This window comes from Diospyros lotus, chromosome 10, assembly GCF_014633365.1.
Source record: "Diospyros lotus cultivar Yz01 chromosome 10, ASM1463336v1, whole genome shotgun sequence".
Taxonomy (NCBI): domain Eukaryota; kingdom Viridiplantae; phylum Streptophyta; class Magnoliopsida; order Ericales; family Ebenaceae; genus Diospyros; species Diospyros lotus.
The window spans coordinates 35,728,761-35,756,060 of NC_068347.1; the positions used below are offsets into that span (position 1 = coordinate 35,728,761).

Here is a 27,300-nt window from a genome sequence, read left to right on the forward strand (position 1 = left end):
ATTGGATAAATTGAATAAATTAGGACAAGTGAGTTAGAGAAAGTGTAGAGTAACACCAATTCCAATACGAAATTACGAATACCAAGACCAAGGCAAGGCTAAGTTTCTAAGTATGGATTAGAGACTTAGAGTAACGTTATGTGTAATATGTATGCAATGCAAGTGGAAGAAATGAAAACCGAAATAAAAATAAAAAAGACGGGCAGCCAGTTGTAGGATGGAAGGGGGCGTTGGGTCCCAGTCCTCCAATTAGAAGGAGAAGGCAAGGGCAAAGGCAAGGCAAAAAGCAACGAGATCGATTGAGGAGTCAACTAACTATGTACAACCCCCACCAGCACCAGCACCAGCACCAGCATCACCCCCCCCCCCAGCAGCCGCGGCCGCCATCTTCTGCTTCTTCGTCTTCTTCTCTGGGAGCGGGGTCAATCCCAATTGGCCCCCCCAGGGGGAGCGGCCAGCTGATTCGGTATGGCTCGGCCCCGGGTTCCTTGCTCTCCAACACCGTCGATTCCCTCATCACTTGCGACCTCTCTGCCCTTGGCGGATCCCATCCCCTCTCCCACTATCATCATCATCATCGCTACTTCTCGGCGGCCGGCGAGACCACCTCTTCTTCCTCCGCCACTGCTTCCGAATCCACCACCTCCTCCTGCATTATTAAGCCCCTCTCCGCCGCCAACAACTGCAACAGCTACTGTCTTAACGAGATAGCCGGAAACTTCGCCGCCTCCTCCAGCGCCACTACTAATAATTTGTTCACCAAAACGGGCGGAGCAGGAGCAGGGTCCTTGGTTCGTCACAGCAGCTCCCCTGCTGGCCTTCTCAATCATCTCCTCCCGCCAAATACCACTACCGCTGATACAACTACCTCCCCTGCTGCTGAAAACGGTATGATGTTAATCCATCCTTAATTTGCCTTTTTTCTTTTTTGGTTTATAATTTATCTGTTCAAGGTAGATTGGGGATGGCTCTTCGGTTTGTTGGTTTTACTCCGGCTGCGGCGGCTGCGGCGGCGGCGGCGGCTGGAGGAGGGGTGGTTGGCCATTGACTGACTAATGTGAAAAGGTAGTGCGCAGCCCTCTCCAACCATCCCGTGACCCCCCCCCCCCCCCCCCCCCCCCCCAGGGGGGGCGGGATTGCGTATTCCTTCTGGTTTTGCGAAGGCCCACAGTTTTCAGCGCCAAACCGCCTCTTCCTTTCACTTTTCGCAAAATTAACTAACTATTGAGGATAGATAAGCATAAGGCATTGACTGAGACCACTTTGGCGGTGCGGACAAATTATCTATTTACCATAATATCCTTCCCATATTGGGAAATGGGTGGTTCATTATTTTTCCACCCCTATTTATTTATATATTTATTTTTGTTTTTAATTAATTCTGTGTTTTGTCTGGTTCTATTATATTTTTGCATTGAACATATAGCAAGTTGGCGTGACAAGCCAATAAAAAAAAAGTAGCAAGTTGGCCTATAATAATGATGTACGGATGGTTTTGTGGGCAGATTCGATGAATAACTTCGCTTAGAAAATTGCATTCCTTCCACCACCACCACCACCACCACCACCCCCATCACTTCATGTGTCTCCCTCACGCTACACTTTTAGAATCCCCTTATTCAACTAATCTTTGTCTGACCCACCCGCCCCCTTAATAATTAGTATTGTGTTTGGATCCCTCCCTAGTTCCTATCCTCCAAGAGTGGATCTCAATCTTTATTAAGAATAATTGAATAGATTTGGCATTGATGAGAAAATTTGGACAACTCTTAATTTGTTATCTTTGACTTGCCTAAAGTATTCTCCCTCTCTCACACACATATAGGATGCCAGAATCTCCGTTCTTCTTTGTTAATGCTTACTTATATTTTTATCATTATGCTTGCTTACTTATTTTCTAAAGAACTGATGATGCTTAGTTTAAAATGCCTTATCCGTTAGTTAGAACTCATGTAGGTGTCTTTGGCTACTGGCTAGTGCTACAAGGCTGCAGAAAATTATCTGATTAGACCCACAGGTAGTAATGGCATTGACTCAATCTGAATCCTGCCTTCATTAGGTCTTCTCCACTGGATTCGAAATAAATGAATAGCTGACGTTTAAATTAAACTGCAATGAAGAATGAGACACAGTGAAAGCATGGACTTGCACACGAATGGATAGTTTTACAGTATAAAGGTCAGGAACCTGCAGGAAGATATCAGTTCAAACTCAAATTGAACTTCCGTTACCTTTTTTTTTCCCTACTTTATTTTTGTTGTTTATTCATTTCTTTACTGTTTGTATTGGGGAGGAAGGAATATGGTTGGAAAAGTTGGAAGCCAGATCGAGGCTTTGATTTTGTATCTAAATTGAACCGGAGCAGCTTTTGCATGGAGCTGAAATGTTTACAGGGGCCTCAGAAGAAGAGTTGAAAAGTCTTAAATTAACCAGGCTACATTAGGAATTTTGTCATGGTTCCCATATTGCTGTATTTTTGCCATGCTGTTCTACACGAATGATGTAGTGCCAGAGACCAACAATATTGTCCAGTCAGTAACTCACCACATTGGGTTGAGCAAACTGAATTTAATACCATTCTTCCTTAATAATAATTGTCATCTTTCTTGGTAGTTTTTTGGAAACTGAAATTTATTGGCCACAAATATGGTTGAAGAAAAAGGTTTTATACTTTTCATTTTCATTATCTTTGTCATTGTATCCTTTACTTTGATTATGATTATTTTGTTTTGGAAGTAAGAACAGTTTTCTCAGTTGCAAGAGGAATCGGGAGCTATAATTCCAAGGGGGTTTCTGATAGTGGCCATGGACTATCTAGGTTGAGTTCTCAGTTGAGCTTCACAAGACAAGAATCACTCTCTCATATATCCGAAGAAAGTGAAAACGTTGCTGAGGACATGAGTGCAGAAAATGGCCACAGAAAAGCTGCTCATTTTTATGCCACGGCTGGAACTGGGATGAGCTCTTGGAGTGATACAAATTCCATTGTGTTTTCTGCTCCATCAAGCAAACGAGCCAAAAACATTACTGATGATGTGGTCCATAGCCTTGACACTGTTGAATCACAGGTACATGCAATATTTTAAGGATTTAATTCAAAGCACATTGTAACACCACAGGCCCCTCACTTGAAAGTGCTAATTGAAGGTGACTTATAGATTCATGAGACCATGTAATATGCCCAAGACCTCCCTAGTAGACAACCAATGTGGAATTAGGGACAAACTCCCCTTCTTTAACTCCTGGCATCCTCATTAGGCTAGAAATCACACATCTCAATTTGACTCAAGTCGATCTCAAATACTTTCCTAGTTTGCACTCACTCAGTAGTGGTCCTAGGTTAGTTCAAATACCACTGGTAGTACCACAGGTCCCTCATCAAAAAGTGTTAGCTGAAGGTGACTTGTGGGTTCATGGACCAAGTAATATATCCAAGATCTCCCTAGTAGACCATCAATGTGGGATTGGCTTGTGACCCATTAAATTAAAAAAAAAAACATATGACCATTATGTTTTACAAAGGCTATTTTAATTCTACTCTTAAAAGAAAAACCTGAAATCAAAATACTAGTAGCATGACAATACATTTAGAAAAACTCCTAAAGCAAGCACATGCAACGTAACAATAACCAGTCAATCGAAATCCTATCTACAAAATAATTTGATCTATGGATGGAAATATTGTGATAATAGTTGAAATGGCAGAGAGAATGACGTGTAATTGCCATTGGACACTGCATGTAGTGAACATGAAAAAATTTACACATCTAGAAGGATTGTGAATACTTAAAATTACATTTGCGAGAATTACAAAACATGACTAATATTTCTGTGTCATGTTTGTTAGAATACTTTTCTTACCAGTTATTTGGTCTCCCTCTTTTTGGAAATGCTAATTAATTATAGGGTACCAACAATCAGAAGATGTTCAATGCAAGGCCCGTTGGTTTTTTTCTAGGGCACTACTCTTGTCATGCTTCAATTCATTTCATAAAGCAACAACATATTGAGCTTTAATCCTACCATGTGGGATCAACTCGTTTCATATGACTGATATTTGTTATAATGTTATTTTGTCAAGGATTTTTTAATGCAATGACCAACAATCCCAAGCCTTAAAATCCTACTAGGTGAGGTTGGCTAGATGAATTATAGCTTTCCAAGCATCTCTATCCATGGCCATATCTTCTGTAAGGACTGTCAAAGATTTTTGTTGGTGATAACTAAGAAAATAGAAGTAAAACACAGCAGAGAGAATTCACAAAATGGAGGCAAATCACAGATCCATTTTATTGAGTCTCTAGGATTGTTTAAATACATCAAACCTTAACTGAATTTATCCATAATCTCCTAAAATATAGGAACTAATTAACTGAAGAATTTCAACTACAGATAAATAAAAAATAAATAATAATAGAAGCCAAAAGATTAGGACTGTAACTAACTATTTTATCAATTAAGTTAGCTACTTCTGCTCCTATTTTTCCTCTCCCAAAGCCAGCTATAAGAGAGATTTCCAGATTATCTTCAATTCTGCTCCAACGTCATAACAGTTGCTGAGGCATTTTCAACACTCCTCCTTGCATCAGCAGCTGGACACATTCCTAAATCCAATCTCAGTTGTTCAAACTTGGTTTTAGGTAAAGCCTTTGTAAATATGTCAGCCAACTGGTCTTCTGTTTTGCAATACAGAAGCTTAACATCACCATTCTGTTGCACTTCTCTGAGAAAATACAATTTGATGTTGAAATGCTTAGTTTTGCCATGGAAAACTGGATTGTTGGAGATAGCTATAGCTGCTTGGTTGTCCACATAAATTGGTGTACTTTTTTGTTGCACCAAACATAGATCAAATAGAATTTTCCTCAGCCAAAGAGCTTGATTCACAGCTGCAGTTGCTGCTATAAATTCTGCTTCTGCAGTTGATTGGGCTACAACTTCTTGCTTCTTTGAACTCCAAGAGAACACTCCAGATCCCAAAGTAAAACAGTAACCTGAGGTGCTTTTCATATCATCTAAAGATCCTCCCCAATCTGAATCAGAATAACCTTCCAACTTGAACACCTGATTAGGTTTAAACTGAACACCATAATCAAGAGTTCCCTTAATGTATCTGAGGACTCTTTTTGCAGCCTTGTAATGCTTTACACTAGCACAATGTAAGAACCTTGAAAGGACACTTACAACATGAAGGAAGTCAGGTCTTGTTGCAGTCAAATACATGAGACAACCAATAAGACTTCTGTAGATTCCTTCTTCAGCCTTCTCAGCACCATCATCCTTACTTAGCTTTTCCTTTTGATTCATCGGAGTGGCAATTGCTTTGCATTCTTCCATATAAAACCTTCTTAGTATTTCCTTTGCATACCTCTTCTGACATATGAAGATTCCTTGTTGATCTTGCTTTATCTCCATTCCCAGAAAGTAAGCCATAGCTCCAAGGTCTGTCATTTCAAAAACTTTCAGCATTTCTTGCTTAAATTGATCAACTTGCTTAACATTACTCCCTGTCACCAAGAGATCGTCTACATACAAAGACACAATCAATATATCAGCATGTGAGTGCTTGATGTACAAGGTTGATTCACTTAAGCTCCTCGTGAAGCCAAGATTCTGCAAATGCTCATCTATCCTGCTATACCAGGCCCTAGGAGCCTGTTTTAACCCATACAAAGCTTTTTTCAACAAATAAACCTTGTCTTCTTGCCCTTGAACAACAAACCCGTCTGGTTGTTCCACAAAAATCTCCTCTTCCAAGTAGCCATTGAGAAAGGCTGACTTGACATCAAGTTGAAATACAGTCCACCCTTTTTGAGCTGCTATTTCAAGAATTAATCTAATGGTATCTAGGTGTGCAATAGGTGCAAAAGTGTCTGAGAAATCTACTCCATACACCTGTGCATAGCCCTTAACCACTAACCTTGCCTTGTGTTTGTTGATAGAACCATCAGCATTCAGTTTTGTTTTGAACACCCACTTCACTCCTATTACTTTCTTGTGCTGTGGTCTGTTAACCAAGTCCCAGGTTTGATTCTTCTCAATCATCTTCAACTCCTCCTGCATTGCTTCTATCCAATTGGGATCTGTTGCTGCTTCATTGTAATATCCAGGTTCCACCATAGAAAGATTGCATCTCTGATATACATCAGATGACAATCTTGTACCTCTGATTGGCAAATCATCAACGGTCTCATCCTCAACTAATGGTGGAGCTGCAAATGATGGCGAGACAGCTACTGATGTGCCTTTTTTGTCCTCCCAATGCCACTTTTCCTCTTCTGCAAAATGGACATCTCGGCTGATCACAATTTTTCCAGACTGGCTGAAACACTCTATAGGCTTTAGAGAAATTGCTATAGCCTATAAAGATGCCCGGATCAGCTCTCTTATCTAACTTGTCTCTTTTTACCTGTGGCACAAGAGTATAACAAATACAACCAAACACCTTTAAGTTCTTTACAAGAGGTTTGTAACCATACCATGCTTCAAAAGGTGTTTTCCCTTGCACTGATTTTGTAGGTAATCTATTTTGTAAAAACACAGCTGTGTTAGCTGCTTCAGCCCAAAACTTCTTGGGAAGATCTTTCTCATGAAGCATGCAGCGAGACATCTCCATAATAGTCCTATTCTTCCTTTCACTCACTCCATTTTGTTGTGGAGTGTAGGGAGTTGAAAATTGGTGCTCAATTCCAGCCTCTTCACAGAATTTGGTAAACTGTTCTGAGGTGTACTCCGTCCCATTATCTGATCTAATAACATGAATCTTGCAGCCACTTTGATTCTCAATCCATGCCTTGAATCTCCAAAATACTCCTGCAACTTCAGTTTTGAATCTCAAGAAATAGATCCAACACATTCTAGTTAGATCATCTATAAATGCAATATAATAGCGACTTCCCTTCAAAGATGACTCTGACTTTGGTCCACTAAGGTCAGTATGAACCAACTGCAGCTTTTGAGTCGCTCTCCAAACTGTTTGAGGAAAAGGCAGCCTAGTTTGCTTCCCAAACTGGCAGGCTTTACAAACTGATTTAAGATCTTCCAATAGAGGTAATCCTTGCACCATATTCCTTTTCCTGAGATCCTGCAAAACAACCTGATTGCAATGGCCTAATCTTTTATGCCATAGTTCAGTTGCATTATCAATAACAACATGAGCTATTTGTTCATTTTTCTTCAGGTCTAAAGGAAAGCATTTACTTTTCATGCTAACCCTAAACACCTGCTGACCATTAGCATCCTTAATCACGCACATGCTATCCTCAAACAACAGTTTAAAGCCTTTTTCAAGCAACTGGCCAACACTAAGCAAATTTTGATCAACTTCAGGCACAAAAAGAACATTCGAAATCATCTTAGTACCTGAAGAGGTTTCCAATGCAATGGTTCCTCTGCCTTTGACCTCCATGTAATCTCCATTGCCTATCTTCACCTTCATGCCCCCGACGTCTTCAAGCTCCTTAAATAACTCTAGATTGCTGGTCATATGATTGGAGCAGGCACTGTCTACCAGCCACATTCCTTTGAACAATTGGCTAAAAGACAATTTGCAGCAAACAATTGCTCCTCCTGGTGATTAGCAACCTGAGCTTCTGTAGCTTGATGAGATTTACTTTTGCATATCTTAGCAATATGTCCCAGTTGCTTGCATTTGTTGCACCTAACATCTGGTCTCTTCCAACATCTGTAAGGTGGATGGCCCTTCTTTTTGCAATGTTCACAAGGAGGAAAGTTTGGCTTGCCACTACCTCCTACCTTGCTGTCAGAACGATCCACTTCCTCCTTCTTCCATTTCTTTTTTTCTTTACCACCTTGACTAACCTGCAACTTAGCCTGCAATGCTCCCTCAATTGACCCTTCCTGCCTTATAAACCTTCTCTGTTCCTATGCTTGCAAGGCATTCAAAAGTTCTGCCAAAGTGATGTTTGACAGGTCTTTTGAATTCTTCAAGGCTGAGATTGTTGTCTCAAATCTTTCAGGAATTGTCACAAGCAGCCTCTGCACTATCCTTGAATCAGCAAATTCACCTCCCAGCAATCTCACCTTGTTTGCAATTCCCAGAAGTTTATCTGAGTATTCTTGAACTGTCTCAGATTCCTTCATCTTCTGCAACTCAAATTCCCTTTCAGCTTTTGCATCCCCTTGATCCTCTCATCTCCTTCATACTCTTTCTTGAGAAAATCCCAGATCTCTTTAGCTGTCTTCAGGGTCATAATTCTGGTGAATATTGCTGGAGAAACTGCAGAGAACAAAGAAGACTTGGCCTTTGACTTTCTCTGCTTCTTTTCTTTGTGATTCCTTAGTTGAGCTACAGTTGGATTCTCAGGCAAAGGAGGGATATCATAATCCTCCTCAACAGCTTCCCAGAGGTCATTGGCATCAAGAAAAGCTTCTATTCTTACTGCCCAAACTTGGTAGTTTAGACCATCAAACACTGGAGGAGCTATAGCAGTAAAAGGAGTTTCAGCTTGCATGGTGTTTCTCTAAAAAAATAGCTCACAGGTCCCGCAAGAAAAATAGCTCTGATACCAATTTGTTGGTGATAACTAAGAAAATAGAAGTAAAACACAGCAGAGAGAATTCACAAAATGGAGACAAATCACAGATCCATTTTATTGAGTCTCTAGGATTGTTTAAATACATCAAACCTTAACTGAATTTATCCATAATCTCCTAAAATATAGGAACTAATTAACTGAAGAATTTCAACTACAGATAAATAAAAAATAAATCATAATAGACGCCAAAAGATTAGGACTGTAACTAACTATTTTATCAATTATGTTAGCTACTTCTGCTCCTATTTTTCCTCTCCCAAAGCCAGCTATAAGAGAGATTTCCAGATTATCTTCAATTCTGCTCCAATGTCATAACAGTTGCTGAGGCATTTTCAACAATTTTTCAATCTTTGCTGTAATTTCATCTGCTAAGGAAGGATATCATGTGGAGTTTTGTTTAATTCAGAAAACTAGATTCCTTTTCAGTACTTATATAACATCTTATTAGACTTACACAGAAAATATAGCATTGTGTAAATCTTAGTGAGTTGTCATTGAAAAATACTTGCTGCCTGATGGTCCACTTACTTGGCAGTTTCAGTTCGGCTTGCCTCAGACAGCTCTAGAGATGGCTTCAATGGATAAGTTACTACAAATCCCTCAAGACTCCGTCCCTTGCAAAATTCGTGCCAAGCGTGGTTGTGCCACTCACCCTCGAAGTATTGCCGAAAGAGTGAGTAAAATTTCTAAAGCATATATGTCTCTTAGGACTTTAGGGCATGCTTGGACAGTCTTGACTCCAATTCGACTGTTCAAGTTAAAAAACTTTTGCAGGTGCTTCTTTGTATAATCCTTCAGCTCACTGCCATTGATGTGGACTCTTATGTTGTTAGCAGCCATGTTATTTTGATTATTATGAGCCACTGTTTTCGCATAAAATCAATGAACTCAGCTGATGCTGTCAAGCAAATACATCTTTCCTGATGTTCCTCTATTACAGTATAATGCATGTATCTTTCATGTAGGCATTTCCTGCATTCTCCATCTGTATTCATTTATTCATTTCATTCCTTTTGTTTTCCATCTCTATTTGATTTTAGATTTTCTTCCTCTTTTACTTTTTTGAATGTCAACCTGACAGAGTATTTGTGAAAGATGGAATGATTGATCATTCAATAATAGTTAATGGGTAGGAAAACTATTACAACACAAAAAATTTAATGTACAAGATCAATAATTTGTTACTGTATATGGATCTTGTATTGGTACAAGAACTATTATGGTTCTCAACCAATTGAGCGCCCAAGAATGATACTTTGAAGATTTAGATCCCATCTTTGCATGGTTGTGTGAATGTTTGTGCTACTTACTTTTAAGAGAGTTTCATGCTGGTTCACCACCAGAAACTACAAGCTGTTAAAATTTTGTAAAACCGTCCCAAAGGTTTTCTTTTCTGCTCCTGCTACCCACTAGCCACCATTATTAATTTTAGTATCGTATGTACTTGTTTTTCATGATTTAATAGATTGATATTTGTAGGAAAACCCTAATGCAGCATCACCTCAAAATGTTCTTCAATGGTTAGCCTTTATTGGAACATGTGTCATAACACTGCCTGCATGAACACATGCTCAACTTAATAAGCCAAATTACAGATGTTCTATCTCATCTTGATATAATTTAAGTTTGTGGATGCACATATCCTGGTATAATGGAAAAGAAATGGCAGAAAAGAAAGGTGCTAGCTTTGGGTGAAAAATCATGACAAAGAAATGGCAGAAAAGAAAGATCCCGTGGAAGATAGCCAAGGGGATTATTTATAAGCACCTTTGAGCTCTAGTGTCATGCTGAAGTAATTACTTGTAATTGATGCCAAAACCATCTCACCCCAATGCACCATGTCTCACAAAACCGATGATGATACATACCTCTGGAAAAGCGCACCCCCCCCCCCCCCCCCACTGCACATGACAGTCCTTTCTGACAGCTCACATGCAAGGGGGCAATAATGTTGTACTGTTCCCTTACCTCCATGTGGCCAGCTTGGAAGTTTTTACTCGTGGTGCAATAGGTCTCCTGGACTGGGCGCCTTAATCTTTATCTGGAAATACCAGGCTATTAATTCCATTTTCCTATGGGAATGTAGTGAGTCTGCTTCATAAGGTGGCTTGCAAGCACTCCCCTGCCCTTGAGCCAATACTTGGCAGGGACTTGCTTGCCTAGAAGAATGCATATGGTGCCTCATCCTCTGCCAAAGACATGATAACTGGCATCTTTACTCAAACAAGAGTCCGTTATTGTAAAACTGTGATTTTTTTTTTATTTTTCCTATTCAAACCAGTTTTTTAGAAGTTGAGAATTTATGATTTTCTCTTTTATAGGATATGTTTCATATTTTACACAATTTCAATTATTCCTTTTACTCATGATTATCCAAGATGTAAAAATTATGATCGTAATTGAACTTTCATGACAAACTACTTAAACCTGATACTAATCAGTAAATAGATAATAAAATGTAATTATCTATTATAATTATATCAATTATATAATCAAATTACAACTGTTTGCTACTTCCAATCTGTGGATGCCTAATTTCAGTGAATGCCCTTCTTTATCTACAGGAGAGAAGAACAAGAATAAGTGGGAAATTGAAGAAGCTTCAAGATCTTGTCCCTAACATGGATAAGGTAAAATGACGCCATGCTTCTTTTCCTTTCGATCTATGCATATCCCTAGTTCATGTGAATGGTTTTTCTTTGTTCGACTCAAAAGCATATATGCTTTGATAGCATTCCTGTTAACATTAATTATTTACAATGCTTTTCATATTTTTTCAAGACCTCAGATGGGCTACTTTTAGTGCAGTAGTGAATATTTGAGTTGTTAACCGTGTAAATTCAAGTTTGACTGTTGACTTTCCCATTTGTAGCTCCTAATTGGCAAGAGCAAAAGAATGGTCTTTCTCATTTTATCACAGTAATATCTTCATGATTACTTTCTGTCTTGAGTTATATCTATCTGTATCCATCAATTGTAATTTATAGCACATCTATGGCTATGAATGTTGTATTTTGGAGTTGAAAACTGTAGAACATGAGTTAGATGATTCTTTATTGCCTTTACCCTGGAATTATCATTGAACTATATCTATCCATCAATTATAACTTATATGTTCATGGCAAGGTATGTTGTTAGGTTTGGTTCATAGGACAGGACAAATATAATTTCTCTGAAGATAATCTCCCAAAAGGAGATATTGTAAACAAATGCATTTATTGTTTATCCCAAGCTACCAAAGTTACAAATTTTCACATGCAATTTTGTGGATGTTGTAAATTATTATATGTGTATTTCATAATAGTTAAGTACATATTCACACACATATATATGCTACTATTATTATGCATAATTACTTTACATGCAATTATCTCATAGTTATGCAATTATTATAATTATAGTAATTGTGGAGAATAATAGATAAATTTTATAGAATTATCTGTTGTGTAAATTATTGTTATTTGTTTCATGTAATTGCTGATGTGTTTTTAAGTTTTATTTACTTAGTAGTGGGCTAAGTTATTATGGACTTAGTGACTGATGTAGATGGTTAGCTAAGTGCTTCCTTATTTTAAGGAAGTGGGGTAGTGCTCCTCCTAACTATATATATATATATTGAGGCAATGAATCAGAAATAAATATCAGATTTCCTTGCTAAAATCGTAACATGGTATCAGAGCCATAAAATCCTATTTTGGATAAGCCATCACCTTGCGATATTAAAGCCTAGCAATCTCGTGACTCAAGAACTCAAGTTCAATTTCTCTAGAAGCTATGTCTGCCTCAACTGAATCAAGTGGTGGATTTGAAGCACCAGTTCTAGTAGCGGTTAACGGGGAGAACAAGAACAACTCCTCAACTGGAGAGTTGTAGAACATTCAAGTACCCTATAGATTAAATGGTAAGAACTATTTAAAATGGTCTCAATTGGTTCGTTCATTTCTAAAAGGGAGAGGCAAGCTGAGTCACCTACTCGGTACCGGACCTAAACAAGGAGACTTGATGTTTGAAGCTTGGGATAAAGAAGATTCTATGATAATGTCTTGGTTATGAAACTCAATACTTCTTGGAATTAGTGATACTGTTATGTTCTTAAGAAAAACCAAGATCTCAATGACAAAGCAAGGAAGTAGATCTATCATTGAATATTCCAATCTCCTACAAACTTTATGGTAGGAAATGGATCATTATGAGTGCATTAACATGAAATGCAGTGAGGATGCATCTCTACTCAGAAGGTTTGTTGAAAAGGGGCGAATTTATGAATTTCTGGCTGGTCTAAATATTGAATTTGATACAGTAAGCATACAGATACTTGGGAAAGAGGATCTGCCATCCCTAAATGAGACTCTAGCTATTGTCCGTGCTGAGGAAGGAAGGAGAGGAGTCATGCTTGAGACTCCTATAGTGGAGAATTCAACACTTATGATAAGAAAGGTGCACATGCAACAATCCAGTGCTAAACACCAAGGAAATGAAGTTAAAAGGACCAAATATGGGGCATGAGTGAACAAGGACTTGTTGTGGTGTGCCTACTGCAAGAAACCTAGACACACTATAGAGAAATGCTGGAAGCTGCATGGAAAATCTCAAGTTGAGAGCAGAGAGGGATCAAGCAAGCAGAAGAGGCATGAGCAGGCCTATGTGGCAAGCACACAACAAGCTATAGAGAAAGACCCTATAGAAGTATTGACAATTGAATTCAACAAGGAGGAAATTACCAAGCTAAGGCAACTCATTGGATCCCTAGAGAAGCCTACTGGATCAACTATCTGTACTCTTGCTAATTCAAGTATTTCTGCACTTTCTCATGCTCTAAATGCCTTAAATACTACTCTCTCAAGTGATTGGATTATTGATTCAGGAGCCACATATCATATGACCTGTTCCTCCCACAAATTTGTTTCATATACCCCTTATCCTAGCAACAGAAAAATCACCATAGCCGATGGTACAACCACTACAGTGGCAGGACAAGGAGATGTCTATATTAACGAGTCTCTTACCTTGAAAAATGCCCTGCATGTACCTAAGCTATTTACTAACCTTGTTTCAATTTAGAAACTCACCAAAGATTCTAATTGTAGGGTAATTTTTCATTACTCTCATTGTGAAATTCAGGAGCAAGAAACGAGGAGGATGATTGGGCATACTAAAGAGAAAGGTCTCTACTTTCTTGAGGTACAAAATGGACAAAAGACTAGGGCAAACAAGTTCTCTTCCATTTCTTGTATGATTGAATCCTTACTGTCACATAGAGAAAGGGTTTGACTATAACATTTACGTATTGGTCATCTTTCTTTTAATGTTCTTAAAATCATGTATCGTTTATTGTTCAAAGGATTAAATTGGGAAGACTTCCAATGTGACATATGTGAGTTTGCAAAAACATAAGAGGACATCCTTTCCAATTAATATAAAAAGAAATCCTTTTCCGTTTGTTATTATACATAGTGACATTTGGGGTCCATCTCTCATTCCTAATATAACTAGAGCTAGGTGGTTTATATCATTTATTGATGATTGCACCTGAACCGCTTGGATCTGTCTTTTAAAGAATAAATCTAAAGTGAGTTATGTTTTTCCTGTTTTCTATAACATGATAAAAACTCAATTCAATGTGGAAATCAAACGAATTTGATCAAATAATGCTAAGGATAATTTCAGTCAATTCCTTACTTCCTATTTCCAAGCAAGATGCATAATTCAGGAGTCCTCTTGTGTGAATACTCCATAACAAAATGGGGTGGCCGAAAGGAAGAATGGACATCTCCTAAATATCACTAGGGCTCTTTTATTCCAAAAGAATGTGCCAAAACAGCATTGGGGGGAAGCTATATGTACTGCAACCTATCTTATGAACATGCTGCCATCAAAGAGTCTGAATTCTCAAAGCCCTCTCCAATTGCTGTCTCAATTCTTTCCACAAGTTTCAACCTCTAGTGGACTTATACCTAGGATATTTGGGTGTGTAGCATTTGTTCATTTACACTTCCAACAAGAGGGAAAACTTGATCCTAGAGCTCTTAGGTGTATTTTTTGGGATATTCACCTACTCAAAAGGGGTATAAGTGTTTTCATCCACCAACCAAAAGATTCTTTATATCTATGGATGTTACATTTGTTGAACAAAATCAATATTTTGTTCAGAATTCTCTTCAGGGGGAGACATCAATAACTGATGGAGCAGATAAGGATTTATTTCTTCTTGAGTTTCCATCCTTATCACCTTATCTATTCAACACTCTCAACCTAATGTTGTATCTCTACAACCTGCATTCGAGACTCAGTCTAAACCTCAAGAGCAGATATAAGAAGTGCCTGTTCAGAAACCTGAACTTCGTCCACTTCAAGTATACTCAAGGAGGAAGAGACCAACTGCTCATTCAACACATGTTCAACCATGTGAATCAACACCTGATCCTGAACATGAATCAATACCTAATGAGGTAACTACTTCTACCTACATTTCTCCTAATGAACCTGAACATATTGCTGATCTATCTAACTCTTGCGACCTACCTATTGCTACCTGTAAAGGAACTAGAACCTGTACAAAACATCCTATGCATCTATTCATGTCTTATGAAAATTTGTCTCCTAGTCACAAAGCATTTCTCACTATCATTAACTCAATTCCCATACCAAAAATAGTGTCTGAGTCATTAAGCAACGAGAATTAGAGAGATGCTATGAGGGTAGAGATGCAGACACTTGAAAAGAATAAGACATAGGATCTAGTAAAGTTGCCTAAAGGGAGGAATATAGTGGGGTGTAGGCAGATATTTGCAGTTAAGTACAATTCAGATTGGTCTTTAGAAAGATACAAGGTGTCAGATCCTGAATTTGACAGTGAGGAATTCTCTCTGATGAAGAGAGAAACTCGGGGAACTAAGAGGAGTGAGTCAAGAATTTGGGAGGGAAAATTAGAGAGAGAATGGAAGAGAATTGAGAGGGAAATAATACTGATTCAATTATCAAAAGTGAGTACAATTGGGCTGAGGTAAGGTAGATATACTGCCTAGCTGGGAATAGGCACCAAAACGGTTGCCTAAAATCCCTTCTAGAATCAGCAACTTGCCTTCCTACTTGTGGCCGTTAGTTAGCTTGCTGCACATGCTGCCAGCAAGCTCAACTCTTCTTCTAATTAACGGAAACGGAAAAAGCTACTATTTATTACAGTATTCTCATGTAGCAGCTAGGTACGTGACATCTTCTCCCCCTCCCCCCCCCTTCAAACCTTTCTTGTCCTCAAGAAATGTGCAGTAGGTTGGTTGTCCTTGGGAACTGCTTTAGTAAATCGGGGAGGTACTCCCATGTGTTGTTATCCGAGTGTAGGGAGGACCATTTTACCAACACTTGGATGATAGGAGCCCCTTACTTGTAGATGACACGCCTGTCCAGTATAGCCATAGGAACTATTGGCTCCGCTTTTTCTTGGAGATTGGACGAAAGGGAAGGATTGGCAACTTGTGACCCCACGCTCTTCTTGAGAAGAGAGACATGGAAGATCGGATGCATTCGGGCTCCCTCTGGTAGTTATTGTCTGTAGGCCACTAGCCCTACCTTAGCCAACACTGGGAATGGACTGTAGAATTTGATGCTTAACTTGGAGACTGGTTAGCGAGAGATAGTTTTGAGGTGTTGGTGGCTGAGTTTTAAGTATACCTCCTCCCCTTCTGAGAACTCCCTCTCACTTCTTCTTCTATTTGCCATCTGTTTAATTCTGTTCTAAGCCTTGGTCATTTCTGCCTTCAGTAGCTTCAGGATTTCTTGTCTTTGTTGTATATAGGCCTCCACTGCTGCAACTTTTGTTGGTTTTTCAACTGCTGGCAGCAATGCTGGCTTATAGCCATATAATGCCTCAAAATGAGTCGTGTTAATAGAGCTATGATGGCATGAATTGTTCCACCATTGGGTTACCGCTAACCACTTGTGCCAACCTTTTTGCTTTAGGAAACATAGGCATCTTAGATAGGACTCGAGGCACTAGTTTACTTGTTCAGATTGTCCATCCGTTGGAGGATGGTAAGCCGTTGACATATGTAGATTAGTGCCCAGGGATTTCATTAACTCCTTCCAAAATAAGCTGGTGAATACCTTGTCCCTGTTGGATACAATAGACTGTGGCACTTCGTGTAACTTCACCACGTTATCCAAAAACGTTCTTACAACCTCTTGGGCCGTGAAGGGATGGGATAAACCAAGGAAGTGATTGAACTTAGTGAATCTATCAACCACCACTAAGATGCAGTCCTTACCTTCTAATTTTGGTAAATTTTCAATGAAATCCATGGTGACATTGGTCTTGGCCTTTTTGGGAATGGCCAGAGGGTGGAGTAACCCGGGTTGGGGCACTGTTTCACGTTTGCATCTCCTGCAAATGTCACATTTCATCACATAATCTATCACAAACTTCTTAAGTTGTGGCCAATAGAAGACTTGCTTAACTCTTCTATAGGTATTCTGAATTCCGGAATGGCCTCCAAGGGGAGAGCTATGTAGGGCATGCAATATTTGATTTTTTAAGGCTTCACTCTCTCCAATCACCAGTCTACCCTTGTATCTTATTAACCCATTGGACAATGTATAGTCATGCCTGCAGCTTCCATTTATACTTAGTTGCTCTAGGAGCTCTTTTTCCCATGTGCCTTGGTTATAGCTATCAGTTACTTCTTATAGTCAGTTCGGCACCACATATGTTATAGCAGTCAACACCCCTCCTTCTTGGCAGCGAGATAAGGCATTTGCTGCCACATTCTCCTTTCCTCTTCTAAATTGAATGACATAGTCGAGCCCCCTTAATTTTGCCATCCCTTTTTTCTGTAAGTGGGAGTGGAGCTTCTGTTGGAGTAGAAACTTGAGGCTTTCATGGTCCGTTTTGATAACAAACATGCCTCCTTCCAAGTAATGCCGCCACTTGTCCACTGCCATAAGTACTGCTAGCAGCTCCTTGTCGTATATGCTTAGCCCTTGATGTCTGGGACTCAAAGCCTGGCTGAGGAATGCTATAGGCCGACCTTCTTGAGATAGGACTGCTCCTATTCCCACCCCACTTGCATCCATTTCCAATGAAAAAGGCTTGTTGAAGTCCGACATTCCCTGCACCGGTACCTCGCTCATGGCCTTCTTAAGTAGTTCAAATGCTTCCTTCGCCGTCTAATCCCACTTGAACCCTTCCTTCTTCAACTGTTCTGTTAATGGTTTGCTGATCTAACCATAATTCCTTACAAACTTTCTGTAATATCCTGTAAGCCCCAAGAATCCTCGCAGAGACCTGACATTATTGGGCTTCGGCCAAGCTGTGATGGCTTCAATTTTGCTGGGATCAGTACATAATGTGCCCCAGGTATTCAATCTGAGTTTGTGCAAAAGCACCCTTGGACCTTGAGGTACAGCCGGCCGGTTGAATCGCAAGACCTTAAAGGTAATCCCAAGGTGTTCTAGGTGAAGGTTAAATGTAGGACTGTATATTAGAATATCATCAAAGAATACTAATACAAATTTTCGAAGATAGGGTTTAGATATTTGGTTCATCAAGGCTTGAAAGGTAGCTAGGGTGTTAGTAAGGTCAAATGGCATAACGGTGAACTCATAGCAGCCATGATGGGTTCGAAAAGCGGTTTTAGCAATGATTGCTGGGTCCATTCTTATTTGATGGTACCCAAATCTTAAATCTAATTTGGAGAAGATAGAAGCATCTTTGAGTTCATCAAGTAAGTCTTCAATAATGGGTATGGGGAATTTATCTTTGATGGTGATGGCGTTTACTTGTCTATAATCAATACAAAAACGTCATGTTCCGTCTTTCTTTTTGACCAAGAGGACAGGGGCTGCAAATGGACTACGACTGGGTCTTATGATTGATTGGGATAGCATGTCTTTCACCAATCTTTCGATTTCTGTTTTCAGCTTTGGGGGGTATCTATAAGATCTGATATTAACAGGGTCAGCTTGAGGGATAAGGGGTATAGAATGTCTAGGGATCTTGGAGGGGGTAAGGACTTAGGTTCTACAAATAGGTCTTGATATTCAGTCAGTAACTCAAGTAAAGCCAACTCAGATACCTGCCATGGAATGTGGGAATGCTGGTGGTTGAATTCTGAGCTATCTCCCTCCGATTCCTCATAGGTTGCTCCCACCTCCCTGTTCTCAATTGCAAGGAGATGAGCCACTTGAGACATTTTCTTCTGGAGCAGTTGTTGCAACTTCTTCCCTCTTATCAGTTTACATGATCCTGTCTCCAAATTGTCTTGGAGAATTACCCTCCTCCCTTCCTTCTCTAGGGAGACCTCCATTTTATTGAAATCAAAATTGATTGGACTTACTCCCTTCATCCAATCTACCCCAAGTACTATTTGACAGCCCCCCAATTTCAATAACCTCATATCAGCTTCAAATAATTTGCCTAGCATTTCCCAACAAAATCCTAGGCAAGCGGATTTGCTTATCACTTTTTCTCCATTTTCCATCGTAATTGATAGTGGTTGTGTGCTGGACAGAGGATACTTCATCTTCTTGGTTGTTCCCTCGTCAATGAAACTATGAGTACTCCCGCTATCGATCAGCACCATTAGGGTCCCCTCTTGTGCTTGACCCTCTACTTTTATTATCTTGCTGCCAACTACTCCCTTGATGGCATGCAGTGAAATGGCCCCGTTGTCTTCCTCCTATGCCTCAGCCATTATTGCCATATCTTCCTCCTCTTCATCTTCTTCTCCCCCTTCCAACAACAATAACTGCTTCTTACATTGATGCCCCAATGTATATTTGTCTCCATATTTGAAACACAACCTTGCCAATCTTCTCTGTTCCAACAATTTATCTCTATTTTGATAATTTTGAGAAACTGGAGGTAACGAGGGATACCTTACTCCTTGTCCAGTCCTCATGAATTCTTTTCCCGTAGGCCTTCCCCCATACGACATTGCTCCAGATATAACTCCTCTACTCTGCCCTCTCTGCTTCTTAAGTAGCACTTCAAATGTCATCTCCTGTAGGAAGGCCCTTTCTGATGCTTCTTGCACTGTCCTAGGGTGAAGAGCTTGCACCGCCGTCCTCAATTCATTGTTTAGTCCCCCTATGAAGCTCGACACGAAGTATTCCTCGGTCAAGAAAGGGTTCTTGCTCAACATTAGGAATTTCAGCTCCTCAAACTTTGCCTGGTAGTCCAACACCGTTCCCTCCTGTCTTAGACGGTTGAATTCTTGCACTACATCCCATCGGCTCCGTTCACCAAACCTTTCACACAGCCCTTGTGCAAAATCCTCCCAATTATAAGTCTCCCTCACCCTTGACCATCCTGAAACCACACACCCCTGCATCGTGGAGGTAGGCTGAGGCTAGTGACACCCTCTGTCTCTCAGCCACCTGATGAATTTCAAATAGCTTCTCGCATCTCCGTACCCACCATCGAGGTTTGGTCCCCTCAAACATCAGTAGTTCCAGCTTGGGTACTAGAAATCCCGACCAGTGTTATTAACGGCCCAAGGCGCACAAGGGTCTTGGAGCCTGAGGTGCAAGGTGAGACGCGAGCCTGGTGGAACTAGGCGCAAGTTAATAAAAAAAATAAAATAAAAAGAGAGGGGACAACAATGAACAAGCATACCTGGAAACCGTTTGCTATTTCCTTTGTTTGTTGTTTCCCGTTGCTACCAAAAGTTGGGTCGTTCGTTTGAAGAAGGGAGAGGAGAGCTGAGAAGGTAGATGATGCAGTAGATGTGCTGTCCGTTTGAAGAAGAGAGAGAAGAGTCGAGAAAGGAGAAAAGTTGTGGAGTTGTGCTGTCTGTTTGAAGAGGGCGAGAAGAGCCGAGAAGGGTGTTGTCCATTTGAAGAGGGAGAGGAGAGTTGAGAAGGGTGGATGTGCTATATGTTTGAATAGGGAGAGGAGAGTCGAGCTAGAAAGGAGGGTTGTGCTGTTGCAGCCGTTCGTTTGAAGAGGGAGAGGAGAGCTGAGAAGGAGAGGAGTCCGTGATCGTCTTGGAGCTATGCCGTGACTGTCGTCCGAGGGAGAGGGTAGCCGAGAATAGCTAAGAAGGGAGAGGAGAGTTGCTGGACGTGACAACTCTGTAGACTTGACTTTTGGGGATTTCTTATATCTTAAGTCTCTTTGTTTCAATTTTTCAGAATATCTTGATTTTTTTTATTTAGGTATAATTTGAATTAGGATTAGATTTGATTAAAATATAGCAAGAAATCAATTCCAATTTAGTATTTTCTTAAAATCTGAAAAGTAATACTAAAATTAAACTAAAACAAACCAGGCGCAGCCTTGGCATGCCTAAGCCCAAGGCTGTGCCTGGGCAGATCTCGCTCGCCTAGTTTGTTTCTAGGCGCCAAGCTTGCGCCTGGTATCAAGGCACGCCTAGGCATGCCTTTAATAACACTGATCCTGACTGTTGTGAGTGATTCCGTACCTCCCGTCTCCTCTCCGATACGAAGTCTCCTTCCGTGGACGGATCTCCTTCCAATCCCGAGGACCCGGCACGATGGTCACTAACACTAATTCCGGGGATAATTGGCTCTGATCTCTCTCTCGGTGGAAAGTTAAGCGATATTCTCACCTGAGTTTAGCCTGAGAACATCAACATAAACTGTTGCAGCTGATCACGCAACATGTTCCCTTGTTCCCTTACCTCTTGCATCTCCTCCTTGATCTGCAAGGCGCATATCTCCCCTGAGCCGTTCTGTTAGCACGTCCAACTTCCGATCTACAGCCACCCCAACCTTCTCTTCTATCGTATCCACTCGATCTTGGACCTCCACCATTGATTCAACTACTTGTTGCAGTTGCATCTCCATTTACCTGATCCTCATTCCATCCGCCATTGCTTTGTTTTCGTTGGCCCGGGAATTGCTCTGATACCGAGATATCAGATCTTGAATCTGACAGTGAGGAATTCTCTTTGATGAAGAGAGAAACTTGCAGAACTAAGAGAAGGAGTGAGTCGAGAATTTGGGAGGGAAAATTAGAGAGAAAGAGAGAGAGAATGGAAGAGAATTGAGAGGGAAATAATACTGATTCAATTATCAAAAGTGAGTACAATTGGACTGAGGCATGGTTGTTATACTACGCAGCTAGGAATATGCGCCAAAACGGTTGCCTAAAATCCCTTCTAGAATCAGCAACTTGCCTTCCCACTTGTGGCCATTAGTTAGCTTGCCGCACATGCTGCCAGCAAGCTCAACTCTTCTTCTAATTAACGGAAATGGAAAAGCTACTATTTATTACAATATTCTCATGTAGCAGCTAAGTATGTGACACAAGGCAAGACTAGTTGCTAAGGGTTATACCCAAACTCATGGTGTGGATTATCTTGAAACCTTTGCCCCAGTTGCAAAAATGAATACCATAAGGATTTTACTATCCCTAGCAGCTCACTTTGCCTGGAAACTACAACAATTTGATGTGAAAAATACATTTCTACATGGAGATCCAAAGGAAGAAATTTATATGGAGGTTCCATTGGGAGTGAGTTTAGCAATAGAAAAAGATGTGGTATGCAAGTTAAACAAAGCTCTATATGGGTTTAAACAATTACCTAGAGCTTGGTTTGGGAGATTTACCAAAACCATGCTGAAATTGGAATACAAACAAAGCCAAGGAGATCATACCCTATTTATAAGACAGTCTATGACGGGAAAGATTTTTGTTTTTTTCGGTTTATGTAGATGATATCATAATAATAGGAGATGACTTGGAAGGAATGGAAAGTTTAAAGCAATGCTTAACTTAGGAATTTGAAATTAAAGAGTTAGGCAAGTTGAAGTACTTATTGGGTATTGAAGTAGCTCACTCACAGTAAGGTATTTTCATATCCTAGCAGAAATATATTGTTGATTTGTTAATCGAGACAAGTATGCTAGGGTGCAGGCGCTGAAACCCCTATTAAGTCTAATCACAGACTAAGTAGTAGTCTAGAAAATGTTGCAACAGATAAAGGTCTCTACCAAAGATTAGTTGGGAGACTCATTTATCTATCACATACCCGATCGGACATAACATATGCAGTGGGAGTGGTTAGTCAATTTATGCACAATCCTAAGGAGGTACACCTGAAAGTAGTGCATAGAATCTTGCATTATTTGAAGGGCGCACCAGGTAAGGGAATTCTATTCAAAAGAGGACAAGAACTAACTCTTTGGAACCTGCACGAATGCTAATTATGTAGGATCAATAGATGACAGGAGATCAACATCTGGATGTTGAACCTTCCTAGGAGGAAATATTGTGACTTGGAGGAGTAAGAAGCATAATGTTGTGTTAAGATCAAGTGCGGAGGCAGAGTTTAGGTCAATGGCCCTTGGGATTTGTGAGCTACTATGGATTAAAATAATCTTAGAAGATATGAAAGTCAAATGGAAGGATCCTATGAAGCTATATTGTGATAATAAGTCAGCAATCAATATTGCATACAATCCAGTGCAACATGATCGTATTAAACATGTGGAAGTTGACAGACATTTTATAAAAAAAAAACTAGAGTGATCTAATCTGTACTCCATTTGTGCCTGAAGTCAACTTGTAGATCTTCTCACTAAAAGACTTTTGGGAGCAGCATTTCAAAGGCTAACAAGTAAGTTGGGAATGGAAGACTTCCATTCACCAGCTTGAGGGAGAGTGTCGAGAATAATAGATAAATTTTATAGAATTATCTTATGTGTAAATTTTTGTTATTTGTTTCATGTAATTGCTGATGTGTTTTTCAGTTTTATTTACTTAGCAATGGGTTAAGTCATGGACTTAGTGAGTGATGTAGATGGTTAGCTAAGTGCTTCCTTATTTTAAGGAAGTGGGGTAATGGAGTAGTGCTTCTCCTAATTGTATACATATTGAGGCAGTGAATCAGAAATAAGTATCAGATTTCCTTGCTAAAATCGTAACAGTAATTGTGTTATAATTATCAAACTTATTAGTGAAATCCAATTATGGTAAATTTCACCCCTATAATATTGTTATAAATGATGATTTTAACCTTATAGAACTTGTTACATATTAGCAAAAATGAAATTATAAAAATATGATAAAAAATGTGTGCAAGAGCACACGCTTTTCTTATAAGGAAAAAACAACTGTCATTTTTTCTACATTTCTTATCATAAAATCTTTCTTTTACATAATGGAGAGAAGGATGTTAATACTCTATGCAAATTCGAGGGATGTGAAGTTAAGTTGCAACCTGTAGAAAAAATATCTAGTGGGCGTGAGATGTTGAAAACTGTGATATTTTTTTCTTCCCGGTTATGGCATCTGTGCAAGTTACTTATGCTATAATTAGACTAAAAACAAGCTTGATGGTGTTCTAATTATAACTGTCTTTATTCATTTTTGGCAAGTTGTCTTTGGAAAGCACGTATTAGTGGAAAAGCTGAAATTCCAATTCGGTCTATGTTAAAGATTGCTTCAGGACTTCCATAAGTCCACGTGACATTTATTTTTTATTAGTTTCAGATTTTATGTTTCCAACAAATAAAGTTGTCCTATTCTTTAGGAGTTGTTAGTCTGTTAGCAGATCATAGCATGATTTGTGGCTATTAGTTAGCATTTCAGTTTTCTTTTTATGCTATATACTAGTAGAGATGTTAATCAAATTTAAAATATGAGTTATCCCTTCTCCCAATCTATTCTCTGTTCCTTGTACGTTTCCTTCTTTTTCTTCTTTCTCCATAAAAAAACCAACAAAATGGTATCAAAGCATATTTCTTGAGGGACCTGAGTTGAGAGAAGCCAAATACAACCAAAAAAACACTATAGCCCACAACCTCCAGAAATGGAAGCTGGAAATAGTTTCTCCCATGTTGCACCACCAATTTTTTATGGTGACAATTATCAAGCCTGGGTTGTCAGAATGACAGTTCATTTGAAAGCTTTGGATTTGTGGGAAGTAGTGGAGAATGCCTACACAGTTCCTGTATTACTTGACAATCCAACAGTTGCTCAGATCAAGAACCATAAGGAGAGAAGGACCAAAAAATCAAAAGAAAAGGCTTGCTTGTACTCTGCAATTTCAAGCACAATTTTCTCCAGAATCATGAACCTAGAACCTGCAAATGATATCTGGGAGTATCTCAAGAAAGAATACCAAGGCAATGAGAGGACAAAGAATATGCAGGTGCTGAACCTGATCAGGGAATTTAAAATGCAAAGAATGAAAGAGTCAAAATCCATCAAAGAATATTCTGACAAACTGCTCAGTATTGTAAATAAGGCTCAAGAACAAAGAAGATTGATGAGGACAGAAGGCTTTGTGGAAAGGATTTTCAAGCAAAATCAATGAAGAACAATGAGGGAAATCATCCTACTTGTCCTCATTGTAAAAAGACAAATCATCCAAAGAATAAGTGTTGGTGGAAACTAGATGTCAAATGCAGTAAATGTGGTCAATTGGGTCATGTGGAGAGGGTATGCAAAAATCAACAACAAAATGAAGTCAAAACAGTAATGAATAGCCAACCGGAGGAGGATGAATTATTTTAACTCCACTCAAAATCATATTCATGTCTATGCCCAAAAAATGCCTATGCCCCATAACCATACCTATGCCTCATAACCATAAACCATAAAATGCCCATATACCTATATCTAAGACATGACAAAATTAAAAATTTGCATTTGCAACCTAAAGTAAGGAGGAGTGTTAAAGATTGCTTCGGGACTGCCATAAGTCCACGTGACATTTATTTTTTATTAGTTTCAGATTTTATGTTTCCAGCAAATAAAGTTGTCTTAGTCTTTAAGAGTTGTTAGTCTGTTAGCATATCATAGTATGATTTGTGGCTATTAGTTAGCATTTCAGTTTTCTTTTTCTGCTATATACTAGTAGAGATGTTAATCAAATTAAAATATGAATTATCCCTTCTCCCAATCTATTTTCTGTCCTTGTACGTTTCCTTCTTTTTCTTCTTTCTCCATAAAAAAACCAACAGTCTCTTTCTGTCCTTGATGCGTTAAATATAGAATAAAACTCAACTTCAGTCTTGATTAATTACTTCCAAAAACATTTTATTAACCTGTCCAGTCTATATTCTCTGCACCAGATGATAGATATCTGCTCTAGGATTTCTAACATGATTATCATTGTAGCAAACAAGCTATGCAGACATGCTGGATTTGGCAGTTCAACATATCAAAGGCCTCCAAAATCAGGTTCAGGTGCGGAAAATGTGTGGTCTGTTTCATATATCTCTTATGTTTTGAAGGAATAATGGGTGTCCAAAAGTACATTTGTCTGATATTCTTTGAAACCCAAGTTTTATTGGGTAAGCATACAGGCAAAGAGTATTATTTCCTTCTTCACTAATAGAGTGGGTCAGCTTGCCCTAGTAACCTTTGTAGTTCATGGTCTACATCAATTTCCTTATTAATGATTATTCTTCTTTCAAGATTTATCCAACATTTCAATTATATTTCATCTTTTCCCTATCAAACATTTAGCTTTTGCCCATTGGGCTTCTTTTAGCTTAAGCTTTCATCAAGTACTTTGTTAGCCCTTGTGTTTTTAACGTCTTTGGCGATTATACAGGTTTTTGGAGTCTACTCGCTAAAAACTTTATTCTCTTGTCCTTCATTTCAAGAATACTTACTAATGTAAAAATATTACTCAAACCACATCCATCTTTAGTCTAGAAAATAAAAAAAACATCTTTAGTTTAATAACGCAGAGAGAAAATATACACTTTTCTTTGGTGAGTAACATAAGAGATTTTATTTTACTTCTGGTTATATATTATATATAGGCGTTTGAGATTATGACTTAACAGTGCAAGGGTGATTAATCACTGATTGTGGTCCTAGTAGCGGTTATAATTACAAGGTTCAAATGTTTGGTGAACTGTAAGCGTCTCCATAGTGCTTTGCTCTTTCCTGTTGCAGAAGCTTCACAAGGAACTGGAGAATTGCACGTGCGGATGCAAGCAAACCAAGGAAGACTAGTGAATGAGCAAACGGCCAAACAGGTAAGCAGATCATTCAAGTTTGATGGCATGGCGTGGCGTGGCACGGCTTGGCTTTGTTATTGTGATCCAGGCCCAAGGTAGCTTCAGAAGATGACCCCAATCTTTATGTGTGTACATAAAGAGGCAACATTTTTCTCTTCTTGTTGTCCAAGTATAAGACCATTTTCTCTTTCTGCCACAAATATGAATGCTAATCCTGATTTCTGCTTCTGAACTGTAATTCTGTGAAATATTTGACTTGTATTTTTCTTCTTCTTTTTCTTTTTTGTTTTTGTTTTCTTGGGTACTTGTATTTTGGTTTTAACTTGAATTACTTTTTATTGAAACTAAAAATAAATAGTCACAGCAATTGCTAACTTGTCTTTGCTGCACTTTTAGGTCAAACCAAGAAAAAGACAATATAATGATGAAAGATTACATAAGATTCACGTAAGGAAGTACTGAAACTCATAAAATTGAAAAAGTGATACCATCAACTATATTGGGGACGGCATCTTTAATAGGCTCTCACCTTAATGGAAGTTACATAAAAGCTTTACTATTGAACAAGTAACCAATTAACTTCACATAATTTTGACACACAATCAAAAACAATATCTCTCTACATAAACTAATGGGTCAACTAAAATTATTACTGCATTCTTTTAAGATTTAAGGGTACATAATAAGATTTATTGAGACGTGTACCTTATCTAAACCCTTAAACTAGGCTGAGAAGAGGAGAATATTAATATTATTTGATAATTTAAATTAATTAAATCAGAATTTATTTTCTACTCATTTGTTA

At 39.0% G+C, this 27,300-nt stretch overlaps 1 protein-coding gene across 4 annotated transcripts; it reads left to right on the forward strand.

The window, feature by feature from the left end:
• Window positions 1-8: 8 nt before the first annotated feature.
• Window positions 9-26,869, forward strand: LOC127811409 (transcription factor bHLH128). 4 transcript variants are annotated; one of them, XM_052351251.1, is made up of 6 exons: window positions 9-888; window positions 2,737-3,068; window positions 9,100-9,231; window positions 11,123-11,188; window positions 25,642-25,710; window positions 26,431-26,869. In XM_052351251.1, exons 1-6 carry the CDS (start codon window positions 318-320, stop codon window positions 26,488-26,490), a joined length of 1,230 nt encoding a protein of 409 aa, XP_052207211.1. In that variant the 5' UTR covers window positions 9-317; the 3' UTR covers window positions 26,491-26,869. The 4 variants fall into 4 exon arrangements, with proteins under 4 accessions (XP_052207211.1, XP_052207210.1, XP_052207214.1 ...); XM_052351250.1 differs by having other exon boundaries at window positions 23-888; window positions 9,094-9,231; XM_052351254.1 differs by having other exon boundaries at window positions 23-888; window positions 2,755-3,068; window positions 9,094-9,231.
• Window positions 26,870-27,300: the final 431 nt, after the last annotated feature.

Coding starts and splice junctions, on each gene's coding strand:
- LOC127811409 (XM_052351250.1), top strand. CDS start 318: ATGTACAACCCCCACCAGCACCAGCACCAGCACCAGCATCACCCCCCC. Junction 889..2,736: donor CTCCCCTGCTGCTGAAAACG/GTATGATGTTAA, acceptor TTGTTTTGGAAG/TAAGAACAGTTTTCTCAGTT. Junction 11,189..25,641: donor TTGTCCCTAACATGGATAAG/GTAAAATGACGC, acceptor TTATCATTGTAG/CAAACAAGCTATGCAGACAT.